We start from the raw sequence: 18,064 nt of genomic DNA, 5'->3' as shown, positions 1-18,064 counted from the left end.
CTGGTGCTACCCTTGCTAAGGCTGCTCTGCTTAACCCCGGGAACACCATTCACTGCAGAAAACCCGGGAATACCGTGCTGGACTTCGCCATGCACACACCTCACCTGGTAGCTCTGTCCCGTGCACAGAACCAGGTAGTCGTATGGCACTTTCTTCTCCTTGGAAACAACAACGTACTTGGCAGTGCGGTTTATGCCAGTCATTTTACCAACAACAACATTAACCCAGGAACAAAGTGACATCTGTGCGTAATCTTCATCATTAAAACAGTGGCTGTGAAGAAAGAATATCTGTAAGTGACATTTCGGCAGCTGACAGCAGGCATTAATTAGACATCTGGTGAGCTCGGCCCAGGCCCCCAGTGGTTCCGCCTGCTCCCTTGCCGCGAGTTTACTGCAGTCTGTGGTAAAAGATGAGGCATTAGGAAATACTTGGTTACAAATTGACAACTTTCTGCTGAAACCAAACAATCCCTTCCAGCACTGGGCCTTACAACCACGTAATTTAAGAACAAAGTCAGAAATATATGCTTTACTCTGCTTTTCCTTTGCAGGTTGATGGAAGGTGGAGACTTTTGAACCTGCAAAGAAAATACTTTAACAGTCCAATTCTTCTTTCAAGAAAAGACTTCCTTATTCAGCTTTTCCCCACTTTCCTTCCTTTGCTATTCAGCTTCACCAGTCACAGCTGTGGTGAGACACAAATGCAGGGAATGCACCCGATCATTTTAGCATCCGTATTCCAAAGCATTAGCCCAAAAAGTTAAAAAACAAATAGAAAGCTAGGAAAATGGTTGTCAGAGGTAGAAGTAAAAGGCAGAGAGCTCAAGTCTCTATTGGTGACCCTTTTCCTAATGAACTTTTCCACAATGCAAGAATGACAAATACTAAGAACACACTAAACTGGTCCTGAGCTCTGGGATGTTCAGGGTGTGCATAGAGCACACATCACAAGCAACATCCTCCAGCAGTGTGAATTCAGTATCAGGACCCTAAAATCACATGTTCACTTTGACAGTCTCGGACAAGATTTGCTTTTCTCGTGTTTCGGGGGTGTGACAGCCCATTCCAAGCAAAAAGCATCAGATGTCCCTACGTGTGAGAGAAGCATCAAAGATCTGGAAGCTGCTGTTTTAAAAAGCCAATTTTAAAGCAAAATCCAAACGGAACAAAACCTCTTTTAATGGTTCAGTAATGAAAATTACAATTATTTCCAAAGATCTTTTAAGGCTCAGAGTATGCCCTCACCAGGTATATCCAACACAGCAAATACCAGGACACTTGCTTACTATTGCATTTATACCACCCTCTCTGCTTAATAGCCTTCTACAAAGACAAAGAATCCAGAAGATAAAATACCTCCATACAGATGTACAACAAACACATTGTTGTAAAATGTGAGGAGGACCAGAAAGAGAACATTCCCATCTAGGTCCATCATAACCCTTGAACACTGCTGAGCCTGGCAATGGCCCGCCATGGAAATGCACAGCGGGTTGCTGCCCACAGTGCAGATCCAGCTGGGCTCAACTCCATACCTCCTGGACACTAAAAACCTGCACCAGGCAAAGCCTGTTCAGTTAGGTTCTTTCAGGAGAACTGGGCAAGCCCGTTTATAGCTTTGTAGAGCAATAAACCAATAGGATGTAGTGAAAAAGAATGCAACAGGTTTAAAACAAGCAAAAAAGACGAATGGCTGGTGTCACACAGATGTCTGGCTTATGAGACCAGAGCAGCACAGCAAGAAGGAGGACCACGAACATACTGTGTGAAAGAAGCCGAGTCTCACCCCTGCCAGAACCTCAGGACAGGAATGGGCAGTACAGAGACCCTGGGCTTCAGCCAGGCTGTGAACTCAAGTCATTACAGAAAATACATTCCACTTGCCAAACTAAGCTCATGGCCATTTAGAGGCCCAAGAACCTGACTTTCTATTGATACTTAGAGATGAAAAATATTTCACTCTGTTCCACAGGCCTAAAAGTGATTAAACAGAAGGGGCTGGGCCCGTGCTCAAGCATTTGATGCTTTTCTGTGGCACCAGCAGCTGCAGCAGAGAGCGCGGGCAGAGACCGGCACTGACAGCTGCTGCTTTGCCATTAACACCAGGACACACATCCCAACACAGAGCTCCTGGTTCCACACTAATTGTTGCTACCAAATTCCCAAAACTGGCATTTAGGATGCCACAGGAGCAAACACAGTTGATTTCACAACCTGGGGAATTTTAGGATTGAATTGCCGGGCTTTCTGAGGTGCTCTGCATCCTCTGTACTCACAGATACCAGAGGCAAATAAATAAGGGAAGAAACCCACTGACAATGCTAAACTGTAATAATGCAGAAATCCATAAATAAAAAGGACATTAAGGGCAGAGGAAGGCTTTCAAAAGCACCTTTATAATTGAGGTGCACAGCTCCCAGGAGATTGACACTCCAAAATCACAGGGATGCTTTCAGAAATCATACCCTGCAGAGTTCAATTTTCACTCTTAATCTGCTTTCAGATTTTAACAGCTAAATCTGGTGAGGCAGCACTGAACTGCAACTTTCTGTCAGGAAGGATGCTTTGTTAGTACAACTCTCTTCTACAGTGAATTTAGGAAAAAGAGTACATGCATTTATTTGATCATACAATCCCTTTCACTTGCTAGATTTGTACTTGAACACACCCCTTTCTACAGTACAAAAATTAATACAGGTAACTACTTAAAAAAAATTCCTTGTCAGGGCAAAATTCCAAATGAGATCAGATGGTTTTAAAGAGGTTCCCACCACGCCATTTTTACATCTTTGCAGAGATTTCATTTGTAAGGTTCAGCAAGCAGACCTTGTGGAGCTGTTTTGTCATTTAAAGAGTCAGCCCCTTAGTGCATTGCAGCTCATTGAGGAAAAGATTTGGTAAAATACAATGTGAGGGCTCCAAAGAGTCACATGCCAAATCTAAATAACTATGTGTAAGTTCATTCCCCAACCATTCAGAATAACTGATCCATTTTAATTCTATGCTTCTCAAAGTTCAAAACAACCATGTTCAAGTCCACAGCGATGATTTATTCCAAAATAAAACCCAAAAATACTGTATTTAAATGAGAATTATGTACTGTGAATTTTAAAGAGGTATGTAAGATTTTATCTGACTAAATGGAAGCTATCACATTTACAAGCAACCAAGGAAGTGTGTGAAGTGTTAAGACAGTCCCGTTTCCCTTCAGCTGTGCACAGCACAGCGCTGTGGCTGGGACTGGGGACAGACTGCCGCAGCCCAGGGACTGGCACTCAGCTCAGGAGCAGCAGAACTGATGCAGAACAGTTCTGCCAAACTTATCAACAGCAACAATTCCCCCCGTACTCAGCAAAATCCCCACCACCCTTGGTGGGCTCTGCATCCCACCACACGCTGCTCTGAATCATGTTACTAATATTAATTTTTGTACATTCTTCGGTTCCGCATTATTTAGAACAGAACTCACTAAAGTTAAAAACCGAACAAGATTTAAAAAGTGAGCAGACATCTTGTGTCATTTGGCTTCAACCTGGAGATCTAAACAATCTAAAAAAAGCCTTGGAAAGCAGAGACCCCAGTCCTGGTATAACACTATGGATGGATGTCCTGAAGTTACTACTTTGGCACTATTTCCTTACTCGTAATTCTACCCAACTCCTCTTGCAGGTGAGTGCCTGCTGGATAGACAGACTGAAGTATTTTGGGATCTCTACAGATGTATCTAAAATTTAGGACAAGTTCACAAGAATTACAAAGTGTTATGTTTTCTGCAGGAGCTATGAAAGTGTTTAGATGTGAAGTCAAACCTGTTAATTAAAAATCTTCTATGCTTGGAGCTCTGTGGGTCTTTTCCTGGAAGGCCATGAATGGAAATCAAGGTCAGGTTGTTGAACTTCAGACGTGGCCTGTGGAAAGAAAAACAAACAGCACCAGTTGGAAGAAATGCGGAGAGCACGTCAAAGGAACAGTGTAGCTCAGAATTCCATGTTCAGGAGGACACAGAAAGCAATTCCTTTACACAGGGACAAAGTGTTTCACTTTGCTCAGACGCAGCTGTCTCTGGCTACAAAGAGAAGAACAATTTCCACCACAGTTTCAGTAATGCCAGGGTGAGGAGGGGGACAAGACTGACAGTATGTTGAACTAAATGTGATCTGACATTTGAAAACAAATAAATATTATGAGTGATTAAGCCTTCTAATCTTCAAGGCTTTCTGTAAGTTAAGGATGGACTGATGCAAATGGTACAAAGGAATCAGAATGTTTTTTATCAACCAATGTTAATTTGTTATTCATACATTTAAAAAATATATTCAAACAAAGTTAAAGGTCATACTTAAACCAAGGAATTTCAAGGTTATGGCTGCCCCTCTCAAAATGCATATTAATAGTTTAATTCTGGATTATGGATTATCTGTGGTAAATCTCCATGCATACTCAGGCCGAGCACAAAGTAATAAATAACCTTAATGTAACAGAGTGCATATATTTATACAGATTATGGGCCTGATTCTCATTTAAATTAAGGTCACTCTGCAGAGGTGGATGTAAATAGAATTTGCTCTTCATTTATGGCCACCTTATGCTGGCTGAGTGATACAAAATGGTCTTTATGTAAATGAGAGTGAGCCTGATCCACGAAGCTGAAGGCAGAGTGTAAGAGGGATGCCATCTGCACACAGGGAGCGCCGCTCCCGGGGTGCGAACAACAACTACAGTAACTTCACACACCGACACAGCACGGCTCCTGGGCATTTATTTACATGGGATTAATTACATAAACACCCAACACATCCTCCTATCCTCAGAGCAAGGAGTGTGGAGCTGAAGTCATCTTTACAGACCGCAGGGCCTCTTGCCAGCAGGTGTTCAAATCCAGGGGCTACAGTAACATTATGTTTAAATACTCTTAATATTTGGGATGGAAACCTTGTGAGCCAGCATCAGAAACACGGCAGAATCAAAGTTCTAGGCACCATTAATGTGCCTCTTTTGCATGACTGCACGATGATGCACTTTATTGATCCGGTCACATACCATTTTCCTCTGCAGATGCTCTACCTCTATTGAGTCCACACGCAGGCATCCAGGATTGCCCCAGTCATACGGTATTTGTTCCCTTTTTCCCCACTGAGCGGGAGGCTTCAATCAGACCTTTCAAGTCAGTACGATTTACTAACTAATGATTTACTTCTACCTCAGCGCTCCCATGGCATCCCCATATGCCCCAAATATTAATTCATGTTTCCCACTCATTCAACTCGCAGGCATCAAAATGTTGATTAGCATCTCCTTGGATGAAGTGAGATGAAGCAAGTCCTATCTTTGATGCCCACTTTACACTGAGGAAAACCAAGGCACAAAGCACCCTGGCTGGAAGCTCCTCAAGGGCAGGGTGGTGCAGGGGGAGAGCTGCAGAGCTGCCAGGGCTGGTGCCCGTGCTCCAAGCGCCGCACACTGCCCGCACAGCTCCCGGCACAGCTCCGAGCAAAGAACGGCCGCATTTGCACACACAGAGGCAAACCCCTGCTGCTGCCGAGCGTCAGAATTTGCTCAGTGTTTGAGCACAGGCTGGTAGTATTTGTGAAAATTATCAGAATCTTTAAATAAGTAACAAATGTCGTAGCTCGTGTTACAAAGGCCTGGCTCCACAAGTGTGGCTGGCACGCGTAACCCCAGATTGAAAATACGTACATTGACATACATACAGGCACTTAAAGGCAAGCCTGAGCACCAGAGGGGAGCTGCGGCTCCTGCCGGGCAATGGCAGAGTCACCACACGGTGACAGGCTGGGGATTTTGAGCTTCATTATTTCTAGGCTAACAAAAGGAAGGCTTATTTACTACAGCTTTTGATTCCTTACTGGTGCCTAAAAGCTCTTAACTGAAAAACAGCCAAGGCCCTGGAAACAGGCAGCGGGTGTCACGACTGGGACTAACTTAGATGCTGCTAAGAAATATAACAATGCCTGACATGAAACAGGGCAAAGTGGAGGTTCCCATTTGGTGAAAAAGTCCTCAAGTTAAGAGCCTGAACCAGTGCAACATTAAACAAGTGCACCTGCATTTTAGAAGCAAATAATTCCAGCAGGGATTCACGTTGCTGTGGATACAGAGGGAAGAACAGCTCAAAGATACTGGTAAAGCAGGGAGGGATTAGAGTATCTAGGGAAATAAGTAAAAGGTGTTGGGTTTCAGTGCACAGCTCTAGAGGACAGCTACAAAAAGGGTCTGAACACCCTTGTCCTCAAAATAAAACAGGGTTACCAATTTACTGAGCATAATCAAAAGGACACACAGAAAAGTTTTAGTACAGTTTTTACATACATCCCGGTGTTTGTGAATCTGTTAGCGTATTCCTTGCTCATTTTGCTGCATTTTTTGCCTGATGTCTCACTACCTTCTTTTTTTCCTCCTGTGTGTGGCATAATGATGGAGGCTTAGACGGTGGAAACTGCCTGAACAAATAATTTAATTAGTTGCTTTCATTAAACCCCTCATTATCACAACAAGTCAAATCACTTTTGTTACAAAAAATAAAGTGCAGCGAAGTAGTCTCCATGAACCCGAGCATTTCAATTTATTTGAAATCTTGCGGGTTTTAAAATTATTTTTCCAGACATCAATGAAAACTAAAATAAAAACGCGACAGAAGATAATGCTTTATCTGCCTAAAATTGGTAACTATGTGAAGTGCTCTCCTGTGTACACAATCTTTAAACAATAGTATCTGAAATTATAACCTATCCAAAAGTAAAGTCTTAATGATATTGGATCCTCAGCTTCACTGCAGCAAAGCCCTTATAAAAATGGCAGCTCGAGTTCGTTCTGAAAACGGTAAAAAATACTCTGATTTCAGCACTAAATGCTGAAAAGTAAGATGTGATAAAGTCTTGCATTAACAAAACTTTGAAATCAGAGAAACCTCTCTGAAACAAAAAAGGAACATTAAGATTTTGTGGGAAGGAAGGAGAGCAGAAGCAGAGATGATGATGGGAGTCCCAGCAGGCCATAACCTGTATTCAAGGTGCAGGAACTCGGCCTGCCCGGGTGTCAGTCTCACCGTACAGGGCAGATGTGACAGTTCTCCTTTTCCCCGCAAATATAACCATTTATCCAAAGCAGGACTTTTTTTTAAGGAAACACCTCAAGAACACACAATCAGGATGTGACTTGGAGAAGAGACATCTCCAAAGATATTCTAACAGGTTTCCCAGCTCCACACAAAACTCCAGATAGAAATGCCCAGCTTAACAAAGGTTGCTCATATGAATAACTAGAAAGAAACCCCCCCTCACTCGTGCTGTCACTCCAGGATAAATGTGTTACTCAGCACTACAGCCTTGCTTGGAGCCACCTTTCCAAGCAATGTGTTCCCACATTGTCTCTCCACTGAATTCCTTTGCCAGCCCCAGTGTTTTCCCTTTCCTTCTCTGCCTCTGCCTCCCGGGGCGGCCGTACTTGGCTTCACCAGCAGCAGAAGGGCTTGTTGTTTGTATCAACACCTACCAAAAGCACCTCTTCTCCAGAACCTTTTCTGAGGGCATCAACTGCAGCCCCCAGAGCAGGGTTCCAGATTCACTGCTGACCAACAGATGTCCACCTACAAGTTATCCCTCTTCAATTACCAGTAAACAAAGATTAGCCAGTTCTCCCTTGGATCAACCTTAGGAAAAAGTGTTAAGACTGTGAATGAATTTGCTCAACAAAAAAAGGGATAACAGCACAGTGTTTACCGGGACGCTTGTCAATGCAAGTGTCCCAAGGAGGGGCTTTCCACACAACCTGGCCCATGAAAACTCTTCCTCTCTCTGCAAAATATTTCATCGTGCCCCAGTTGCTTCCTCCTGGTATTAAAACAACAAGGTCCCTTCAAAAATGTCTATTTTGATGGAACAGTGCTTTGTATTTTTTTTTCCCCAGGAATTTCCTGCCAGGTTTATCAGATGCTGTCACCCTAAGAAGAGCAACCTCTAAGCCCAGGCCATGAAAGCCAGCACTGTCACCATTTTTGACATCTTAGCAAGAACACATTAAAGAGCTAAAGAACATTTGCTTCACTCTTTGACTAACACCCTTCACGGATGCTGGGAGTGCTTCTCTCTCCACTGGCAGCTGGGTCCCTCATCAAACTTCAAACTTGTTGGTTCACTACTTAGTAACAATGACATCTGTGAGTTATCACCATTATTCTCACACTCAATCCAAACACAGCTACTAGAAAGAAAATTAACTCTATCCCAGCAAACCCAGGGCAATCCTGTCTCATAAGATGTTCCTCCCCAGTTAAATTTGGATTCTCCTGCTAGGTTATATAAACTAGTCCTCTCACTCTTCCCCCTTCAAGTGATTAGTCCTAGATTTCCTTCTCTGTGGTTATTTTACTGTGGTTATCCTTTTCCTAGGCAATATAATTAAACACACCAGCAACTCTAACTCTGTTGCCTTCCAATTCCTTTACTAATTCCTCCTTTTTTTCATGGCTTTACATCAGTCTGCAATCTAGCTTTCTCTCTGAACATTACCAAACATGTCTTTTTCCAGTTTCTTCTTTTGAACTCCCATCCACCTTATAACTCATTACTCTGAAACACCTCAGCCCCCTCCTGTGGCTGTCACTGCATCTGTCCCTTCCAGTCACCTCTCACTTCCCAGCAACTGGTTTTGCTTACAAAAACTAGAGCATCCACTCAAGATCTGCGGCATTCTCAGGATCTAGCTTACTAAAATCAACATGGCAAAGTTCTTACAGTATGAATTGTTCTGTAACAGGGCAGAGAAATATGAAGAGTTCTTTTCCTTGCCTACTCAAAACACACAGCTAAATCAGACCCATCCATATCCTTCCACAGCTACAGAGTTCACGAGGGCAGCCCTACCATCCCAAATCTAAGTTGGCTTTGAGTCTGACCTAAGCAAAGTACCATCCAACCACTGCTTCAGCGAGAGCACTTCCTTCCTAAAATTTCAATTTCCATTCCACAAGTGTTCCAGTGTTTCATTTTCCTCAAAAAGGGCAATTATTTTTCTAGACAGAAAATGAGGGCTATCTGATGATGGCCTTAGTAGTTACAGTCTCTCGCTGTTTAATCACTTGGCAGATTCCAAACCATAGTAGAGAGACACCAACACCATTTTCCACAAATAAAGGTACCATAAATTGGGCAGTAAAACTAAAGTGTGGTTGAAACTTCACCGGTTTGCCTACTGCTGTGTGAGTGCTCCAGTGAGTAACACACAATGCAGATTCCAGCTTGCTAATAGGACACTTTTAATATTATTGGCCAATTACCCATGTTAAAACCAAGGTGGCGGGGTTTTTATGGCTGTCTACCAGACTCCAATTTTCCAAACTATTGCAGAGGAGATGAGTATTCTGACTCCACGATGTAGCCCTGGTGCAAATCCGGCAACACTGCCTTCAGAGTGTGCAGCCTCAAAATGCTCCCAGATGCCACCAGCCTGCCCTTAAACTTGGAAGGCTTGAGGTTTAACCACACGTGCTCATCCTGACAGCAGGAGGACACACAACTTTTCAAAGTTGCACGTTCTGAGGCACCCCCCCAGTGCCAAGTCATCATGACATAAAGCTGGCAGCCCAGGAAGGACAGGGACACCGCTGGCAGAGGAGTCAGCTGGGCCAAAACTCCTGACCCCAAACATCCTTCCCTTTAGTTAGTGACCTCCACGTGTCAGCACCTCACTCACTCTGCTCCTCTGAGTACACACACACACAGACACGAACAGGAATTAAATCCACGCTAATCACTAGTGGGAAGGACCACAGCTTAGCCAGACAAGTAATTTTTTCTCCACTGCAGCAGCCTGCAGAGTCTGCTGTGCTTCCAAGCCAACCCTCAGGCAGCCCAGAGGCTGCTCTGGAGGGCTCAGCACTACCCCTCCTCCGCAGCTCTGGGAACAAACTTCAAACAAAACTAAATATGAACAGAAGAGAAAGTGGTTACACCTCCTCCATGGCTTTAGCAGAGAGCTGCAGAACCTCAGTGTAGTGTTTGCACTTGGAAAGCTGCTGTATTTGCTCTGAACTGCATCGATCAGAGGTACCAGGTTACCAGGCTCAGAGCTGTGGATGTCCCACTGAGTCACCAGGAGGGGATGACAGATGCAGCCCAGCATTCTATAAAAACCCTTGTGACTCATTCCAATTTTGAACAGGCTTTTTATGAGAAAACTACTATTTCCAAGATCAGCTTTAACACTCACTAAGAAGTTAGAGGTATTCAGACATAAATAGTAACTAGAGAAAATCTACAAATCCTTACAAATTTCAAGTGTGAAAGAACAGTTTGGGCTGAGAGTGTTTGCACATATTTAAAGGACAAGTATTTCAAGTTGAAATAATCATATTTAAAACTGCAGAGAGTCTCAAAAGCAAGACCGTAACTATAACATAAGCCCATACTGATGCTACTTGAGTCTTCTTTTCTGGCAGAGGCTGTTAGGAAGGCTGATCCTGATCCACATCCTCTCCCTCGTTTATGTCTGGTATCAGTCACTGCCAGCGTTCATTGTGATGCCGACTGCGCAACAAGGCCAGCTCTGACCCATCTGATTTATCTCTGTCACGACTCGAGCTCCGCTCACCAGAGGCAATGGAAGGCAACAATGTCTGAGGGATGCAGGCCCAGTGACACTGAGCACATGGCCTGGGCTTGCCTTGCTATGAAGGGAAGGCAGAGGGAAGCACACGTGTGTCAGCTCATGTGGCAAAGACAGATAGGACAAAACAATGGGCATCACTAACCCATTCATCGCGCGTGAGCTCTGTGGTCAGCAAGTAAGCACTAACTATTTAATTAGTCAACTAATTAGTGACAGGCAACATGGAAGGCTTCAGATGTTCCCAGACAAATGCAAAGATAAAAAGCCTAATTAACCAGCAAGCATTATGCTAACTACAGCCAAACAGGCCAGATGTGCAGGATATTGTGTACCCCGGTGCTGCCAGATAACAGGCTCCGTCAGGAACGCTGTTCAAGCCCTACCACCTTGGAGCTGATCCTGGGTACCCCGAACTCCCAGTGGGAGACATCGCCCTGCAGCAAAAAACTCTCGTTTACTGTGCCGGATTCCAACTCTACTTTGAGAAAGAAGTTCAGGGCTTTGACAAAAATGTACTTTAATCCATCTGGTTATTAAATGCAATAGTTATTTTAATGGACCCACCTGGAGAGGGAAATAGATTTCACAACAATTTCATATGAAATATTGTGATTTTAGGCACCTTCCATTCATGGCTATCTCATGTAGCATGTAATGCATATTCCAACATCCTCAGAGAATAAGTCATTGTTTACATCAGGGTTTGGATTAAGGAGGCTTTCTAAACAACAGATTAAAAACAGTTTTCCCTATAATTGAAGACCATAGTGCTTTCCACAGCTATATGCAAAGAGCTGGATAAAAGCCAATGGGTTCCCTGCACTGGAACCAGTGACAAGATACTGTCGGGAGCAAGGTCCGTGTTCCTTAAGCCAAACTTCCATCCCTGCTGCCTGAGTTTGCGTGCTGCTCCAGGAACCAGCCCCTGGTTCCCGGGATAAACTGGAAACACTGGGTCTTGTAATCCTGTGTCCTTCTGGCCTAACCCTGCTGCCCTGCCCATCCCTTTGAAACTAGCAAAGGAAAGAAGACAAAAAAAAGGAACCAACCAAACAAATATAAAACCACCCACTGTCGCACCAACAGCTGGCCAGGGACCAGGCTCTGCCCCTGCCAGTGCAGCGCTGCTGCCTCCACCAGTCACCTGGCCTTCCAGTAAAAGAACAAAACAATCCCTGTGCATCCTCGAGAAAAGCAGCGCTACTGCTGAAAACATATACCTGCACACGCTGCCCGAGCAGCACAGAAAAGCCTAAAGCTCCCTGGGGTTCGGGTGGGTGAGCAGCGGTGCCATGGCTGCTCCACAGCACTGCTCCAGGAGCACTGTGCCCTGGGAGGTACTGCCCACGGCACAGCGGGAGCGGGAGGCATCCTGCCACGGGGCAGCAGAGCTCATTCTCAGGGTCATTTCTCTGCTTAATGAAAAATGTATTTCTTCAGTCTCAAAGAACTTGAAAACACTCGCAAGATCGAGTTCTAATAATTGCCACATCGGTAAGTGAATTACATTTGTATGTTTCCATGGTGACTGGTAATGTAAAATAATTAAGTATGAAGAATAACGATGAGAAAACTACTTCCTCTTTTTAAGGATTAGGGCTCACAAATTGATTCAATCCAGCTATTTTTAGTGCATGTAACCTTTGCAGGGAATATTAGAAAATTATGAGTAAATTAAACTAAATTGTTTTAAAAGGCCTTCACATTGATCAGGAGGCTATTTGCTGCTGATGTGAAAATTAAAAACTAATCTTTCCCAAATTTATACCTCTATTAATATAAATTCTGTGACACTGCACTAAGTGGTGCCTGCTGGCACTGTGGTTCTCCGAGCAGCACCCCATGTCTGAGGCTGGGTGCCAAGCTCACGGAGGACATGTCCTGCAGCAACTCTGCCCGAGTTTGCTTCAAACTCGGGCCCTGGCTGCAAAGCCTCGGCCGAGGAAGCTCCAAGGGTAATGCCTGCAAAGGCCTGTTCGCTACAGACAGGCTCAGCTGACACACCTGGAGCACAAACACGCTTTGGCTTCCCCACAGTGCTTTATAACAAAATGGCAGCAACAAACAGCGCAGGGTGAGTAACAAGAAAGGGGTTAGAGGCTCTAAAGTGCATGTTTAGCTGAATTTGGGATGGCACTGAAAACCTAGAAGGTGCTGAGAACAGGAGGATGAGAGGACACTATTTACCCTGAGATCGGTTGTTTTACAGGAAGTCAAGAACTAAGAGAAGGGCAAGAAGCAGAATATTTTTCTGCACTCCTCCAGCAATACATCTATAAAGCTCTTCAACTTATTATTCTCTTGATGTATTGAAAATGTAACTTGTGATGTTATCAATGGTTGTTGGCTTAATTGGAAAAAAAAAGGTGGAATTTTCCATTCTCTGCCTCCCATAAAAGCACCAGACTCACTCAGTTCTTGCTGCATTTTGTTGCAAGAATCATGTTCAGAATTTGACTTTTATATTCACTTCTGCAAGTCTTTAATGACATTTCTAGTATGCGTGGTTAAACTCTGCAGAAAACACCAACTGCATCAAAGGAACTGCATTCTCAGGGTGTGACTCCCCAGCAAGCCCCTGAAACTGCCATGGAGCAGGTACAACGGTGAGACGCCAGAGAGAGCACCCTGTCCTTGCGTTGGGAAGGCTGCTAAACAGCAGAACTCACCCACTGGTTTCCCTGCCTTAGACTTGGGGAAGGGGGGATTCAGACAGGTTTGGGATCCCACCAGGCACGACTGGCTTTAAAGGTCAATAATGCTTGGGAGCACAGGCAAAGGGCCATTGACTCCACCTCCCCCCACAAGACTGTGGTTTAAGAACAATGGCCAAAGCAACTTTAGGTGTTTTCAATTCTCATTTTCAGAGTGGCTTCACCTTAAGGATCCACGTGCAACTCGGAGTTGCTTGGAATCCTGTGAGTCCCAAGGCATCCAGGACACCAGCATCCATCCCTACATCCGCAGGTGCTCAGACCTTTAACACTGACTACTGAGATGGACCCAAGGAATGCTTTAAATGCAAGAAACAACCCCCTTCATACAAAAGGGAACACACCCTTTTCAGCAAAGGAAATAAAATAAAAAACTTACCAAAAAATCAGCGTTTCCAGAAAAGAGATTCCAACATCGGATGCACCAACCACCACAATTCTAGTGTTGATACACACTTTCGATTCCAGCACCAGCTTTCGATTTGTGTGGTTCAAAGAATAATTCAGCTGAAAAAAATATGTAAGACATAGAAATGCATTAAAAAAATAGTTGAATGCCTGCTAGGAATCATTAAACTCTCAGTGATACATTATCTTGCATTGACACAAAACTTCTTATGGCTCACTGACATGACTAACACCATTTTTCTGTGCGTGGCACCAGATAAGTGGTACTAAGATACGTGGAATATGTACACATCTACTAGGTCACAGAAAATTACAAGAGCTCGATGGCCTGGCTTCTCCTGAGCAGGATGCTCTGGAATCCTTGCAGGAGAGGACAAAACATTGCCTCTGCTATCACTCACTGCCATTTATCAAATGCCTCAGGAACTTGCATTTACATACTGCTAAGGCCATTTTTATATCTCATAGAGCAGTTTTTACGCTTGGTGGTTTATTCATGGAAATGGTTTTACTTGTAAATTGATTAGGAACTTCTATTTGAGTGTCTTTGTGTTTAATTGAAAACTCCCTTTCCAAAACAATCCTTCTCTTTTCTTAAATACAGAGCAGCTACCTGGAAAGCCAGGTTGCCACATGAGTAAATGAGTACCTCAACGTCACTGGGATCAATGCACCAGTCACAAATCTTACTGCAACGTTGGTAGTTACCGATTTCCACACCACTTCATTCACACTCTGGCTAAGGGAATAAACTCCATGTGGTTTTTTTCCCACGTGTCTCTAGGTCTTGCTACCTGAGATTCTCCAAACAAATATACAGCTAAGAGACAAGAGATACTATTGCATTCGACAATTTTTTTTTCGCTTTGACTATGTTAAGTTTTCACATTTCTGATGAAAGACACAGAAATACTTTCCATCTCGCAGTTTGCATTTCTCCTATTGCTCTGGGTTGCCTACATTCCCATTTCACAGAATGGGTAACTGCAGGTTCATAAATGCACTGGGAAGACCAATACAAAACTGAACCACTTTTGTTATTTGTCAGAAACTTCTCCAATAAATTCCTGCTGTGACACTTAGGAAGGAAGCAATCTAAGGCTTCTAACAGGTTTTCCTCTACTGCAAATAGGAAACAGCACTAATAAAATTAAGTCCTCTAAATTCCTCCTATGAATGTACAGTTGAAATATATTCCCTATGTATCAGCTGACAGAGTAACTCAATAGATGAAGAGTAAGTACTTTCTTTTAAAGCTGTGGTAATTACACATGCCCTCTCAGTAAGTACACGGCACACTGAGATCCCTAAGAGATCTTTCATGCCTTGTCTTTGCACTGGTGGAGCTCCACAGCTGGGGTTTCAGAACAGCCCCACCACACTGTGGAACTCACTGGAGTGCTGTCCTGTCCCTTATGGAAGCACTATGGATCAATTCCCTGCCAAATGGCATGACTGCATAGCAAGTCATTTAGAATGTGGCAAAACTGTACGTCACCTTTGGTCAGGCAACGTTATTTTTTACTGCCAGATAAATGTTCTTTGAGTTGCAGTTCACCACAGTGCAACGATGACATCCAGTGGTGAGCCAGATTCATCTCAGGGACTGGACTGCCCTGGGAAAATTCCAGAAGATATCTCAAAAAGTATGCCAGCCCAGGGTGGCTGCTTAACGGAGGTCAGCTGTGTGGCAGCCAGCACACGCCCACAATGAAGAATGCCTGGGCAAGGGACAGAACCACCCTGCTGCTCCAGGGTTATACAGGACATAGGCAAGTCCCTACAGAGAACCTCCATAATCCCATTCAAAGCCACTGCTTTCAAACATGGTTGAACACTCCTTACAGAAGGATCTGCCAGCAAAAAGGATTTTAATCATAAATTAGACTATGCCTGTAACACTTCCACATTTCAGAAACTGAAAAAGCCTTCTGTATTTCCCTGAAAGTGTACATCTTTAGAAGAGATTTTAGGAAACGAGAAGAACCAATGCCAAGTATTACAGACATCCCTCACTACTTAAAATCAAACTCTGACCGTGTTTCTTATATAACACACTGAATGGTTATGCCCCAGCTACATGAGTTGTTGCTCTGCCAGTGCTGACACGTGTGGAGCTCTCCCAGCCCCACAATCAGGCGTGGAGGACACTGTGCCCTCACCTCAGTATTCACATTCCCGGGATTGGCAGACAGCAATTCTGCCAGGCTGGGTTTTGCTCCACACATGGACTTGCAACTTTCTAGAAAAGCAATGACTTCCGGAGAAAAAACCATTAAGCAATGTTTGTGTTGAAACGTGGCTTTTAATAAATTCATAGAACAGTAAAAAACATGGAAAGAAACTACTTGTAATGTACCTAACCAATGAAAATAGGCAGGAATGCCAGCAGCAAACAGCATAAACCCAACAGGCCTCTCGGCAACACCATGCTCAAACATCTCCTTCTACTGCTGTGCTGGTGGTTTATTTTAATGCTCTGCAGCAATAAAAGCAGGAATACAATTTCCCTAGGAAGAGTTGTGTCTAATTCATGAAATGGCTTCTGTATCAGTGACACAAAGGCAGCCTATGAGCAGAGTATAACCCTTTTTGTTCCCCGCACAATGGCCCCAACACCAACAGCTGTCATGCTCCAGAAATCACCTTTCTACAGCTAAGTACGCTAAACAGCCCTGGGGAGTAAGGAATTAGGTGGAATGGTCCCATAATACCACCTATTTTAACCAAATGTCAGGACAAATGGCTACACGTGTTCCCCAGAGGGGTAATCAGACATTGTAATTGATAGGTCAATAGCAAACTAACATGTTTATTTTGTATCCAATCTATTAAATAAACCAGCAATCGTTAACTAATGCAAGGCGAAAAGCATTAATTGCCATTGGTAGAAAAAGCATACGAAGCCCAGAAAAGAGGATTTTCTTTGGTTATCAAGTGATTATTTGGAGTACTGGCATCCCTGCCCTCCCAACGCTGCTCCCATCTAGGGGCAGAGGGACAGCGGAGCTGGCAGTGGTGGCCACTGGCAGTGGTGGCCCTCTGGCATCAGATCATGGGGCTATTCCTGCACATGGACACCCAATGACATCATCCAGAGGCCTTCAAACCAGACCTCATTAAAACGCTGATGCAGTCCCCAGACACTGACAACACACACCCTGCATGGGAACCATGGCTTTCACTGATGATCTCACAGCACAACATGGGCCAGAGCAGGATTCATTTATGGCATCCAGAATTCACACATCCTGCTACTCCAAGCAACCAAAGGAAAAAAAGACATGAAATACTGATAAGGTTTCAGCAAACATTATTTCCTTTGCACTTTCCAACTATGTACAGCTTCACGCCCAGCTCTCCTGCCTGGTTTGCACACGCCTTGGGAATGGATTCGTGGTACATTTACTCACTATTTTACATTATTTATTGATGGTACAAACTCACATCCAGAATACTTTGAGGTTCCTTTTAGTTCTGTTTTTAAACGTTGGACCCTGGGCCGGCTGAAGGTTTTCTGTATGTATTTATTATAATTGTTCTACAACCAGTCAGGGTTTATAGCAAACGTTAGCTTCATTCTAACAAAAAACCATGGAAATTGAACACCCAAAAATGTAAAAACAAAAATCTGGACAAAGGATTTCAGCCCTGACAGGAAGAGAACAGCACTCTGTTGTGAATTGGGCACTGGAAAGTCTATCCCAGTAACACTCAGTAGCGTGTCAGAGCTGCTGCACTCCTCTCTGGGACTCCTCATGCAAAGGCTCCCTAACACTGCAGAATTCGCAGCATCACAGAATCCTTTAGGTTGGAAAAGACGTCTAAGGCCATCAAGTCTGACCATTAAACTTAGACTTGACTTTATTAGACCCTGAGGACTTAGGCCTTGCCCAGCTAAACACACTGAAGTGTTGGCTGCAGTTCAAGTATCTTGAAGTGGCCCACATTCAGAAGGGCTGCTCAGGGCACTGCATGGCAAACATGGGGCTGACTCATTTGCTATGTTCTTGGCATCTCCACCGATCCCTCACTACTAATGGGAGGGGCCCTCCCAGCCCTGTCTTGTGGGATTCTACACCTGCCTGCAAAGCGTTGGTTTTACTTCAACATTTGTTACTGAGAAACAACAGTTACTGCTCTAGAGGATCCACACGATTTGAACTGTTTCTGTAAAAACCATCAGAAGCGGTGAAAACAATTAACAAACCTGTTACGAGAGTAGTGCTGAGCTCAGCGACAGTGGCAGGCAAACAAGAAGGTGAGCAAACAGAGCTATTTTAATTTCAAGCTCCATTTGAACCACAAGTTAAA

General features: G+C 43.9%; 1 protein-coding gene across 14 annotated transcripts in view; it reads right to left on the bottom strand.

Annotated features, from left to right (window-relative positions):
• The window catches only part of CFAP61 (cilia and flagella associated protein 61), a 95,994-nt gene that overhangs the window by 40,455 nt on the left and 37,475 nt on the right, over positions 1 to 18,064 (bottom strand). For all 14 annotated transcript variants that reach the window (XR_005604254.1, XR_005604256.1, XR_005604255.1 and 11 more), the window contains 3 exons: positions 13,722 to 13,849; positions 3,812 to 3,910; positions 105 to 273 (listed from right to left, as the gene is read on the bottom strand). Coding sequence is in view for 8 of the 14 variants with exons in the window: in XM_039569655.1 (XP_039425589.1) it covers positions 105 to 273; positions 3,812 to 3,910; positions 13,722 to 13,849 (396 nt within the window). In the remaining 6 variants the exon portion in view is untranslated. The remainder of the gene's footprint in view (positions 1 to 104; positions 274 to 3,811; positions 3,911 to 13,721; positions 13,850 to 18,064) is intronic.

The sequence above is a fragment of the Corvus cornix genome, chromosome 3 (assembly GCF_000738735.6).
Source record: "Corvus cornix cornix isolate S_Up_H32 chromosome 3, ASM73873v5, whole genome shotgun sequence".
Taxonomy (NCBI): domain Eukaryota; kingdom Metazoa; phylum Chordata; class Aves; order Passeriformes; family Corvidae; genus Corvus; species Corvus cornix.
The sequence above is the reverse complement of the archived record's forward strand: the minus strand, read 5'-3'. Positions and strand labels throughout refer to the sequence as shown.